Source organism: Scomber japonicus, chromosome 15 (assembly GCF_027409825.1).
Source record: "Scomber japonicus isolate fScoJap1 chromosome 15, fScoJap1.pri, whole genome shotgun sequence".
NCBI classification, from domain to species: Eukaryota; Metazoa; Chordata; class Actinopteri; order Scombriformes; family Scombridae; genus Scomber; species Scomber japonicus.
In genome coordinates this window covers 13,649,298-13,661,484 of record NC_070592.1, presented here as the reverse complement: position 1 = coordinate 13,661,484, position 12,187 = coordinate 13,649,298, and the positions used below count along the sequence as shown (strand labels likewise).

At 36.4% G+C, this 12,187-nt stretch overlaps 2 protein-coding genes across 2 annotated transcripts; both read right to left on the bottom strand.

Annotated features, from left to right (window-relative positions):
• Positions 1-301: 301 nt before the first annotated feature.
• Positions 302-6,342, bottom strand: rrm2b (ribonucleotide reductase M2 b). The gene is made up of 9 exons (XM_053334904.1): positions 6,185-6,342; positions 4,933-5,097; positions 4,335-4,451; positions 3,820-3,953; positions 2,563-2,657; positions 2,338-2,471; positions 1,732-1,836; positions 1,473-1,586; positions 302-1,231 (listed from the first exon to the last, which is right to left on the bottom strand). Exons 1-9 carry the CDS (start codon positions 6,230-6,232, stop codon positions 1,079-1,081), a joined length of 1,065 nt encoding a protein of 354 aa, XP_053190879.1. The 5' UTR covers positions 6,233-6,342; the 3' UTR covers positions 302-1,078.
• Positions 6,343-7,351: 1,009 nt separating this feature from the next.
• Positions 7,352-11,473, bottom strand: LOC128374666 (nuclear transport factor 2-like). The gene is made up of 5 exons (XM_053334911.1): positions 11,413-11,473; positions 9,425-9,545; positions 9,137-9,208; positions 8,683-8,781; positions 7,352-7,669 (listed from the first exon to the last, which is right to left on the bottom strand). The coding sequence occupies exons 2-5, from the start codon at positions 9,527-9,529 to the stop codon at positions 7,553-7,555; spliced, it is 393 nt and encodes a 130-aa protein (XP_053190886.1). The 5' UTR covers positions 9,530-9,545; positions 11,413-11,473; the 3' UTR covers positions 7,352-7,552.
• Positions 11,474-12,187: the final 714 nt, after the last annotated feature.

The following is a 12,187-nucleotide window of genomic DNA, read 5'->3' as shown; positions in this document are numbered from 1 at the left end:
TTTAGACCCTTTTTTATACCCTAAATTTGATCTCAGCACCCCTAAAAATAAATAAATAATTATTGTTTTAATATATAAATATATATTATACAACTTTAATTATTTTGTGAGCCTGTTTAGTAAAAATGGGACACACACTTATGCTACAGGTTCAAATTATTGTATTTTAACAGGTTGAATGTTTCTTTGGATAGTTCTGTCATTAATATTGTCTTTTCCTCAGAGTTCATTAACTATCTGAGGGTCCTCTCTGTAGAAATCTGTGATTGTTTATTCTGGACCATTATTATTAAACACTCTATAGTAGACCACTCTACTATATATTAATATCATGTCATCCAGTGAAATGAGTAATTGTGTAGGGGGGCATTGTATGTCCAATTCTCATTAGAAGCTGAGCCCCCCTAAAGGTCTGATCTGAGAATGGCCCCTGTGTAGAGGTCAGAAAATGATCTATATTGACTATAATCATACAGTTAAATCATGTTATATTCTAAATTATATCACACACATTTGAAATTAATGTGGCTGGCTTTGTGCTGTAAACAATACACTTCATCACTAATGCTATTCAATTACCATAGAGACCATTTTTATTTTTACAAAAGCATTTTTTATTTTGCATTAAAAATGACACTTTTTAAAAAAAACAATGCCCCACAGATGTCAGCAGCCAGAACTGCAGACTCAATCAAATCTACAGGGTTATATTATAGGTACAAAATAGTTGCCCTATAACATTATTAATGTTTAAGAAAAAACTGAGGTCATGAGGTCGTAAATAGCCATAATCTAGTGATCTAGGCTTCAATTGTCTCTTTCTTCTCCCATGTTTACTGCTTATAACCATAGACTGTAGCTTATAACAGAAACTAAACTTGCAACTTTCAATCCAAAAAGTAACTGAAACAATAAAGTCGTAACCTGTGAACCATCATTTATATTCAGCACTGACAATAGTGTACCAACATTATAATAAAGACTGCTGTGTTTTTTGGTTTTTGGTAACAAACCCCATTCACAATATAAATAAATATATGTCTAAATGTAACAAATATGTAACAGTTTCATCTTGATTTCAGAAGTCCGCGTCAAGAGTGAACTGGCAGTCCATCATGCTTGACATGACTCCTAATCTCTGGTACTCAGCTACTCGTTTCTCAAAGAAGTTGGTTTTCCCCTCTAGTGAAATGGACTCCATGAAATCGAATGGATTCTCAGCATTGTAAACCTTGAATAACAAAGGAAAATAGGTTATTTAACAGCATCTACTGACATATTTTAATGTAATTTACTCATTTTTTATCAAATAATATGAAAAGCATATGTCTTTATGGTTATGTTTGAAAGGTCTGTGGCTTTTCTCAATCTTAGAGTCCACTGCTTAAACATGACAGCTCAGGATTTAATGAGAAATTAATATTTGGTCTTGATTGGCTCTCTTTTCTTTGCGTTAATTTAAAAAGTATCACCTTGGCGAGTCTGAGGTCAGCGAGAAGCCGGTCGGCCACAAACTCGATGTACTGCTTCATCAGACCAGAGTTGATTCCGATGAGATCCACTGGCAAGGCCTCTGTCAAAAACTCCTGCAACACAAAACAGGAAATGTTTATTTATTTACAGAATAGGTCTTGCCTATTGAGATTGTAATCTTTTTAAAAATATGAATGAGTGAAACAAAAGAATAGACAGTCAAGCTGCTATTGGAGACAAATCAAAACTATAGCTGACCTGCTCAATGCTGACAGCTTTGGTGATGATGTCCTTCACCCGGTCCTCTGATGGTTTCTTCACCAGGTAGCTGTACAGCAGGCAGGCAAAGTTACAGTGCAGACCCTAGGAGACACATTACTAAACATGTCAGAAAAATATTGATATAAAAAGAATAGATAAGTTTGATCAGCCATTAATTGTGTCCATATGCACACTGTGAACATATATCCTTCCCAAACTGACTGAACAGCACTCAGATTACAGTTTCTCTGATGGTTTTTAAACTGCAAAGTGTGGCTGGAAGTGCTGAACAAAATGGCAAACACATTACATCAGTGGTATTTAGATAGTTATACAACACTGTGATCTAAGAGTTGGCTGAGTGATTTATAACTACAGGAAAAACTTGCTCAGCCAAACCTTGATGCACATAAAGCATAATTGACTTTAACATCTTACCTGCATATGGAGTAATACTGTATTAGTTAGTGTATGATAACTTTATATTTAGGCTTTGATCAATCATAAGTCATCTTCCTCTTTTGTGTACATTATATTTTGTGCCGGCTGCACTCTCTTCAACAAATTAGACAACATGTCTGTCAGTCTGTGCATGTATCTCACCTCATCCCGGCTAATCAGCTCGTTGGAGTAAGTGAGGCCAGGCATTAGGCCTCTCTTTTTTAGCCAATAGATGGCAGCGAATGACCCTGAGAAGAAGATGCCCTCCACTGCTGCAAAAGCCACAAGTCGCTCCCCTGAAGGGCAAAAAGTCTGTGTCAAAACTTCTACTGACTCCAGATGAAAAGGAAGTTCCTCTTGATGTTTTGAAAGTCATGTCTTCCTTACCAAATGTGGATTGCTTGTCATCTATCCACTGGAGGGCCCAGTCAGCTTTTCGTCTCACACAAGGCATGGTCTGTGTGGCATTGAATAAGTAGTCCCTGAAATACACACACAGTACAGGATAAGTTAGTAACTTCTGGCACATATAACTATGTGTACTGATTAAATATAGAACCTCAAAATGAATTAACTTATACAAGGTTTTTGCTGTCTCACACTTTTTCATGTTATAGTGATTTACAAAAGTTGCATTGGATGTAATGAGGGTTATATCTAAATAAAATAATTGATTGACAGGTGAGGTAAGGCTTGTTAAAGTCAATGATTAAACTAGTAGAGTAAAACAATAAAATATAAGTCCAAATACTTTTATAAGCAATGTACAGCTTTTGTCTAAGTCTGCTTCACACTATGCACTTCTGTAATACGTTGAATTGTACTTATTTTTACTATTTTACTAATTTTATGCACTCTATTTAATCTATGCCTTAACTACGTTTATTTTACTATTACTACTATTCAACATGTACTCTATTTTATGTCAGAGGGTTTTATACATGCTTTCATTATATTTTATTATTAGTATTATTATCCCCATCTCATGTTACATGGTTGCTGAGGTCAGTGGTTGGTAGCAAAAAGATTGTGGTGTATGTTTTTAACACCCACAGGACCACAAACTGTGTTTTTTTGGGGGCCGTTTAAGGTTGCACCTGTCCCACAGTGACGTTGAACACGTGGGAGGACGTTCTGAGGTTTTATTTGGTTAATCGAGACCGGTTGTCTGTTGTTGTTTGTAGATGCTGAGACCATGAAATTGTTGTCTTCCTAACCGAGGATATCAAAAGCTGCTACAGCTGGGAATGCAACAGAAATTGCCACAAAGTGGTGAAGACTTATCCTGTTATGAACAGGTGCAGGTTTTACAGTTTGAGAAGTTGTGTTATAATGGAAGAATTAGACTTTGTATCATTATGTACTTGCTCTGAAGCCACTGAAGCCACTGAAGCTCAGACACATTTACCATCCAGCAATTACAATATGTTGCAATCATGAATACTGACTTTGTAGAGAGCAACTATTGTGTTGTGTTTTTGTTGGAACTGTTTTGAGTACACATTTAATTATCTGCTGTTGTACATTAGGCCAAAAAATTGCAATGAATTTTTAAAAAATCTCCACAGAAATCTGCTAATTTTTAAAAGTTAGAGTCACTGAGCCAGGGGAGGAGAGGTTTAAGCAGACCAAGGGGTAACTGACCTTTCCTTCAGATCCTGAACGTAGGTGTTGATGAGCATGCTGTACATCTCTGAGTGAACAGTCTCTATAAGGATCTGGAAGCTGTAGAAGGAGCGAGCTTCAGGGATCTGTACCTCCTGGCAGAACCTCTGCACCTGTTAGATGGGGCAAAAACAAATTAAAAAAACAACTTAGCACTGGTGAATATTTTATTTAAAAATACAATCTTCAGCAATCATGTTGTCAAAACTAAAGTTTCAGTGAGGTTGTGGAATGCTAAAACAGTTATTTGCAAGGCAATCCATTCTGGCAGTGGCTAGAAACTTTGCCAATTTTACAAGCGCTTGTGAATGAGCCACCTGTGCTCACAGAGTTCTGTGTAATTTGGCTTCAAACACATTAAGATAAGTTGCACTAAATCTGTTTGCTACTGTGGTAGGGTACTGGCAGGTTACACATCTCATGCTCTCTGCAGAGGCACACAAGGTTCATAACACCTGTTGTGACTGAATGACATGCATCTAACCCCGTCTCACCAGGTTCTCGTTCACGATACCATCACTGGCAGCAAAGAAGGCTAAGACATGGGAGATGAAGTGTTTCTCCTCAGGTTTCAAACGGTCCCAGTGTACCAAGTCTTTAGATAGATCAACCTGAAAGACACAACAACAAGCCAAATGAAGATCACTTTTCCAGTCATCACAAGCTGTGCTTCCCTAAATAGTCTTGAAAATGTATTTGTAGAAGGGTGAAAAACATATTTAATTTCTTATGGAGTACTTCAGCCACCTTTACTCGACGGAGACTGAAAAGTTTGTATTCTCTGCAAAATAACTTGATACACATCTTTAGATGATTCTGGGTCTTCCCTGTAACCAGAGTAGATGGCAATGCGCACACCACTGGCTTAGTCTCACCTGTGGTGCAGTGGGTCAATTCCCCCGAAGATCCAATTCCAAAGAAAACAAGTCAATTCCTGCACACTCTTATCACGTCTGCACCTAAACATTTCAGTTACAAGGACCGGTATCTTGAGAAAGTTGACACTTTTTAATAATTCAATGAAGATGTGATTAAGTATGTGCAGGAATTTTCTTAATTAGTCAATGCAATTCTAAAAATGTTCACACTCACCTCCTCTACCGTCCAGAAAGAGGCCTGTGCCTGCTTGTACATCTTCCAGATGTCAGGGTACTGGATGGGAAAGATGACAAACCGTCTGGGGTTTTCTCGGAGCAAAGGTTCATCTTCTGTCTCTGAACCATTCCTGCAGTCTGAATCTTTATCTTTACAGCCATTCTTTAAAAAAATAAAAATAAAAATACAATCAGCACTGCTCCCAATAAACCCCACAATATGAGTATTTTTGGTACAACATTACTCAGTTCAACCGTGCAATACATATGTATATTTCTATATTATTATATTTCTATTTTCACCCTTTAAAATCCATACAATAACAATATATAACTCAGGTATATTTGCATTCACCACCATCAATCTTGTACATAATGTAACTAAATATATTTTTTACTACTATTGTATTTTTTTCGCTTATGTAGTTACTTATTATTTATTGATGCTCATCTATTTTTGCTTTCTCCACTGTGGGACTAGTAATGGAATATCTTATCTTATTTCTAATTGCTGCATTATTATCCATAATTGACAGCTCTTATCCTATTTGATGCGTTTTTTTTCTGTTGTCATAACTTGTTATATTGATGTGTGGTGTTTATTCTCAATACAAATGTCTGTGTGTAGGTGTTATGAGAGAAATTAAACGTCATCCTACTGTAAAGCTGGGGCACAATACATTTTTAATTTGAATTATCAGTAGTGTCCCCACCACAGTTTCCTCTTGTTACGTGTTTACGCACAGATATACATTTCTATTTTTTAATTTTTTAAATATTGATTATTTTACGGACTATTCCTTTAATTACAAAACGAGGTCACGGCGCTTGCGCGTTAACCCGCATCATCCAAAACAAAGGGCATTTCGCACAAACATGTACAATATTGGGTTTTTTAGTTATTTAAATAAGTTGTAATCATTGCTAAAATAATATCAGTCTATATACACAGTTTTGCACATTTATCTCAATTTTTATCGGAGCTCGTGTCACGTTTTATCCGATGAAACTCCCGCATCGCTGCTAACAATTAGCTCACATGAACAGACGAGGACAGGTCAGTTTTAGTTAGAAAATATGTAATAACCCTCAGTCATATTGCTAAGACACGACTTATACAAAAAACCCATGTATCCAAATGTCTGTGGAGTGATGTTAACACTTACAATAATGAACGTAATGGTTATTTTTTACGTAACATCCCCCCCGATGTAAGATGTCCACACTACAGCTGAGAAGAAAATACTCACCGACTCTCTGTGAATGTCAGACTGGTGATTTACATTCATCACATCCATTTCCAGAGACAGTTTTTCCAGAAGTCGGTGTCAGTCAGAGCAGCATTTGGCTCTTATATAGAGTCAGTAACCTCTTGAGGAGCTACGGCTCTGATGGTTAAACCCTTTAAACTCACACACTGTTAAAGGCTCTACTCCTCTAGTGGCCATTCACAAAGTTACATCATTATAAAACTACACACATGCTGAAAATGACTCACATTTCACTCTTTCCACTACAACCTACTCACTTATAATATTACACATCACACTATAGTTATGTGTGGGGAAACAATGAGCCTGTAGGTGTCATTAGTGAATTAACATAAGTATATTCTTCCAGTTGTAATAAGGTGAAAGTGTGAAATGGTTGGTATTTTAAGTGTTGTTTTGGTTATATTATTTATTATGTGGTCATAAGCAGGTTTGGGAAGGTTACTTTTAATACCACTATGTAATAGGTTACATATGTCATAAGTAATGTAACTTACCCATTAAGCACCAAAATCTAAGTTCAGCTGTTTTTCATGGATGCTGACATGATGTATGGATGTATGTAAGGAAGGTAATTTCTTAAAAAGCAAGATGTATCTCTCATTTGAAAATGAATCCATTACTTCATAAATATTTTATTTTAAAAAGTAAAGAGTCAGGCATGGGCTTAATTGGTACTGTGACACCATTTAAGCTTGTGTGTGCTCCAGATAAGGTCATGATTTATTTACAAAATATGAAAAAAAAAAATGATCTCAAATAATTAAAACAGCAATATATGTATTCAGTAAAATGTTAAATATTAAAAATGGGGAAAACCCTCCTGAGCAAAATCTTAAAGGTCTGACTTTAGATTGTAACCCCCTTTGTAATCAACATTTTCATAAATAATAGTAATTACATTACTAGGTTGCCACATTTTTTGTTGTCCGCTATTTTCTTTGATTACTGTGATAAGTGCGATTATGAGTTTGTGCATGTTATGAGTCGATCATCTTTTTTGTTCATAAAAAGTTAAACATATCTTCAAGGTTTTAATGTATTATTTTGTCAGGTGCGTCAGACAATCAGGCCCAACCTCAGTCCCTCAGCGACTCCGTTATTGTTTGAAGTCTCTACAGAGCTGAAAAAGTACTCAAGTACAGCTTTCTGATAAATTCTTTTATTTAAACAGGAATGTAATGTAACACATAACATCTGCCATGTAAACAGCAGAGGATACGTGTACTGTAAACACACAGGAACATCGCACACGATTCCTTGTGTTGTCTGCAAAACACACCGTTACTGTTGCACTCATGCAGAGTTGGATATCAATATGTGTGAACCAAGAAATCCAGACCCAGACTACACCGGTATGTTGTGTATTCCCAACCGAAACACGTCGTTTGTGCAAGCCCAGGCGCAGTTTTGGTTCTTAAGCATGAACACTTGATGAAAGGCCATTGGTGGATCATCATCAACCTATTGCAAAAAAAATAAATAAATACATGGGGAAATATTTGTAAGGGAATTGATGATGAAACACAAATGGCAAGGTTAACTAGAGCAAAACATTTACCATGCATACATTGCATAGGGTTTTATTTTTGCACCCTACACTACGGCTGGGTATCGTTAAAAAAGTACAATACCAGTACCAATCCAAGCATGCTTAATGTGAAACCAGTACCAATTGAGTACTTCATTCGATACCCATCGTGTGAATAGAAGCTGGTTCACCCCAATTCATGCCACCACTCCTCCACATCTGAATTATTTTTTAAAGTCTTCAAAGTGAGCCAATCACGTCATATTAAATCAAAGAAAGCTTGTGTTGATTGGTCTATACAGATGGTCATATTTTCTAGCTGTGGGTGCAAAAAGGATTGACTGGAGGTATCATTTGATGGGAGATGTTTCGATACTACTTGGTATCAATTCATTTCGGTCGATACCTTAAAATGGTATCAGGTACCGATACCCAGCCTACGACAGGTAAAAAAAAAAAAAAGAGAATGAAATCAACTTACTGCAGAGGCTTGACCACAGTACCGCAGGATCAAGCCAAGTTAGCAGAGCGACTGACTTTGCCAGCAGCTGGAGTGTGAACGTCTTTTGTGAAGGTGATTTTCTGAAGTGTTGCAACTGTATTCGTAACTGATAAATGTATCATATCAATAAAATAAAGCCTATTCATTCTCTTTTTTTTTTTTTTTCTTGTGCCAGACTTTTTTCTTTTTTTTTTGCCTGGCCCTAATACTCTGTCATACAGCCCTATGCGACACTCATGATAAAACAAAGAGTCAGACTGTTTAGGGACACAAGAAATCTTGTGCAAATTTAACATTCATGCAACAAAAATGCTATGAGAAAATGCAACTGTGGAGTCAGGCAGTGCGGGTGTGCAGGCCAACTGACAAACATGCCGTTGAGCAGAAGGAAAAAAATGTTATTTATAATTTTCAGGTTATTAATAAAAAGAAGTACCAGCTTACCTGTAACTGTCCAAACACCATGATGAGAATACAGCTGTCTATTGTAGGCTGGAAGTCTTGTTCTGTGATAATGTGCTTAATGCGCTTGAAAGGCAAGTTCTGTAGATTGGAAACAATATTATCATTGGAACGTACAGCAAAACTACCAATGAATCACTATTAATATCCTGTTACGGTGCAACAAACAATGATTTTCATGATTGACTACTATGCAGATTATATTGTGGATTCATAGTTTTGTCTATAAAATGTAAGAAAATGCTGCTATAAATTTATTAGAGCCCAAAGTTTCTTGTTTTGTCTGCATATTCAGTATATTCTCATATAAAAGACAAGTGGTTCAATTCAGCAGAGTGAGAAACTTAAATATGCTGAGTATATAAGGTACAAAGAATACAAAAATGGCACGGACTGGAAGCTGCCAGTAAATAGCTCCATTCAGATCAATACTTACTGCTAGTTTGCCAGAAATGGCTTCCCTCCCTTGAAAGGGTGATCCTTCCCACGTCAAACAGGCATCAGCAGACTAAGAAAAAAAATATAGGAATATAGATTTACATATATATTTTCATCACATACATTCACACAAGTTATTCTATCATGCATTTACTTGATTTATTTTGCATTTACAAAAGTAACTTCAGGTCAAGTGAGATGAGATTTGGTTTACAGCAAATGTAAGTGTTGATATCATGTTATATTTAAATTGGATGATAACTGAATGGTCACTAAACAGACTTACATATAGGTTACCCAGTGCCACCCTGTTGGTATTGTCAAACTGGTTGTAATACTCCTGTACAAAGCCTTCTCCGATCTTTTGCCATATTTCTTTTTCACAAGCCATGTGTGCAGCTGTGGATCTGTAAAAAGAGGAGAGAAAAAAGTCTCATTACATGGCAGTCAAAGTCAGAGCAGAATGCGGGCTGGTCACAGATGTTACGTCAGTCTGAATAAAGCAGCCCATGACTGATCACGTATAATAAGAAGAACTGTATGTGGATGAATGGAAGGAGACCACTTTCATCTAGGAGGGCAGCATGTTTTATTATCTACTAAAAAAGGAACGAGTTACACCATTTTCATGATTCATTCTGATATCACAGATAAAAAATACATTCATTTGTGTTGGTGAGTCTGTCTGTTGGAAAAGGGGATCTGTTATGCTTATGGATTCAGGAGCCCATTTATAGCTTGTGTACAAATGGCAAAATACCCCCCCCCCCCTCCTTTATTGACTTATTAAGCTCAAATTACCATCACTAAAGTACCCATTGTAAGTATAGTACTTTCACTTTATTTTATGTTATGTTTATTAATATTATAGCATTTTATTTTCCATCACATGCACATTTACATGATTTTATGTCAATTTTATATTTTTTTACGTGAAGCACTCTTACGTGAAGTACATTTTTGTTATTGTAAAGCACTGTGAGCTGCAGCTTTTGTATAAAAGTACTATGCAAATAAGGTTATCATTATTATTATTATTACAGTTAAGTGCCTGTAGATGCTGAGGCCATTAATTTGTTGTCTTCCTAACCAGGGACATCAGTTGGGAATGCTACAAAAATTGTCACAAATTATCATCATCATCATCATCATCATCATCAAATGAAGCCACAAAATGAATTAATTTCAAGCCACTCAAAAGTCTATTCATCTGCATGTTTGGTTGATGAGCATTCACCAGTCCTCATGTTGTCTGTTTTGACCCCATGTTTAGCCCTCTATCAAAGTTAATGAATACACAAGGGAGAGGCTGACGTGTTGATTTTGAAATTATAATATGCAGTAAGTGCCATATAATTTATATAATTTTGGAAAGCCTCTCTGTCACTGAATACTTGAATATATTGAGTGAAAAATACAAAAACCTGGTCGACACTAATAAGTTTAAGTATGGGATACATTAAGACATGTTATTAGATCAAAGGTCTACAGTGAAGATTACTGCTACTTTTTCCACACGTATTTTATTATTATTACATACATTTGTTTTATTAGTACAACTTTGGGGTATTTTTAGCTTTTATAGTTAGAGATGTGTTTCTATGTGATGTTAGGTGTGTCTGTATTCGCAATTTCCTGTGAAGGACCAACAAAGTATCCATCTATGTATGCATATCAGGCCACAATGACATTTCATTTTACAAAGTAGCACTCTTTTTTGCATACGTACAGTATAGTTAGGACAAAACCTCCATTTACTACATGTTCATTTTTAAGTTCTCCATGGGTTGCGAAAACATAACATTTAACCTGTTACATGAAGAAAGGTTCAACGTTGTATCGCTGAATTTGTACTAATTTAATTCGCTCCATGTGCAACCTTAAGAGTGCTTTCACATCATGGGTTTTTAACGTGACCCGGAGGCTAGGGGTTGTAATTAACTCTGATTTAATACCATCATAGCTTGAGAAGGTTTGTGTAGGTGTGAGCTGCATTTAGAGATCAAAAAAAGAGGCTGCAACAGAAAGCCTGAAACCAAGCCCTAGACTCTTTCCTCTGGACAGCACCGGGAGCCACAAGTCATCCAGAAACTTATGGCTAAGTTACCATTAGCACGCTGATTTACCGGAACCGTTTAACGACGCTTTGTCTGCTAATTTATCTTTGTTATATAATGCCCAAAACAAGCCGCGTTTATACAGCTGCCCAAGTCGTTATCTTTGAGGGGACAGTCAGCGCAAAAAGAGTATTTTACCGTGTGAGTTTTAGCTTACTTTTATAGTCAACGTGGAGTCAAATCCTCGAAGCTGATGAGCGTTCCCGCTTCCTCCGAGCTATGACGACAGCGTGACGTAACCTGGAAGCTGACCAATGAAGGCTTAGAGATTGTTTTAATTTGTACCCTGAGTTCAGGCTGTCAGGAGCTCTTCCGGCGGGATTTGTAAGCAGGCTAGAAGGCTACCTGAAAGACTGAACTCAGGTATAAAACTCTAATAACATTTATTTGACCTATTTTTACATTTAAGAGCTGTAAAAACATACTATACACATTTCTTTTAACCAGATTTTTCCTAATGATAATAAATTAACACATTTATTTTATAGAGCGCTTTTAACAAAACCGAAAGACACTTTACAGAATCAAAGACAAATTAAAAACAATAAAACCCATACAGAATACATGAAAACACAATCCATAAAAGCAATGTAAGGGAAGAAAAACAAAACAAAACAAATAAAAAGAAAACAATCAAACATTAATAGCAGATTAAAAAGTTGAGTCTTTAGAAGGGATTTGATCAGGTCAGTGCAGTCACGGAGGGATTTGGGAAGTGAGTTGCCCCCCCCCCTCCAAGGTCCAGTGCTTGGTCATGAGAGAGGTGGAAGGGAGGTTAGTTAATGTGACCCACAGTACACAAACATGGAAATAAAACAAATCTTTCTTTTTTTCATTTGTGTGCAGCTGATACACAATTTTATAAGGATAAGGATACATTTACTGATCCCACAGTGGGGAAAATTCATTGCTACAGAAGCTCAAAAAATAGT

Excerpts from the sequence above, each read along its gene's own strand:
- rrm2b (XM_053334904.1), bottom strand. The coding sequence starts at position 6,232 with ATGGATGTGATGAATGTAAATCACCAGTCTGACATTCACAGAGAGTCG. Across the intron at positions 5,098-6,184 it reads CTGACATTCACAGAGAGTCG|AATGGCTGTAAAGATAAAGA; the intron begins GTGAGTATTTTC and ends ATTTTTTTAAAG. Across the intron at positions 4,452-4,932 it reads CTTTCTGGACGGTAGAGGAG|GTTGATCTATCTAAAGACTT; the intron begins GTGAGTGTGAAC and ends TGTGTCTTTCAG.
- LOC128374666 (XM_053334911.1), bottom strand. The coding sequence starts at position 9,529 with ATGGCTTGTGAAAAAGAAATATGGCAAAAGATCGGAGAAGGCTTTGTA. Across the intron at positions 9,209-9,424 it reads TGGCACTGGGTAACCTATAT|TCTGCTGATGCCTGTTTGAC; the intron begins GTAAGTCTGTTT and ends TTTTTTTCTTAG. Across the intron at positions 8,782-9,136 it reads CCATTTCTGGCAAACTAGCA|AACTTGCCTTTCAAGCGCAT; the intron begins GTAAGTATTGAT and ends TCCAATCTACAG.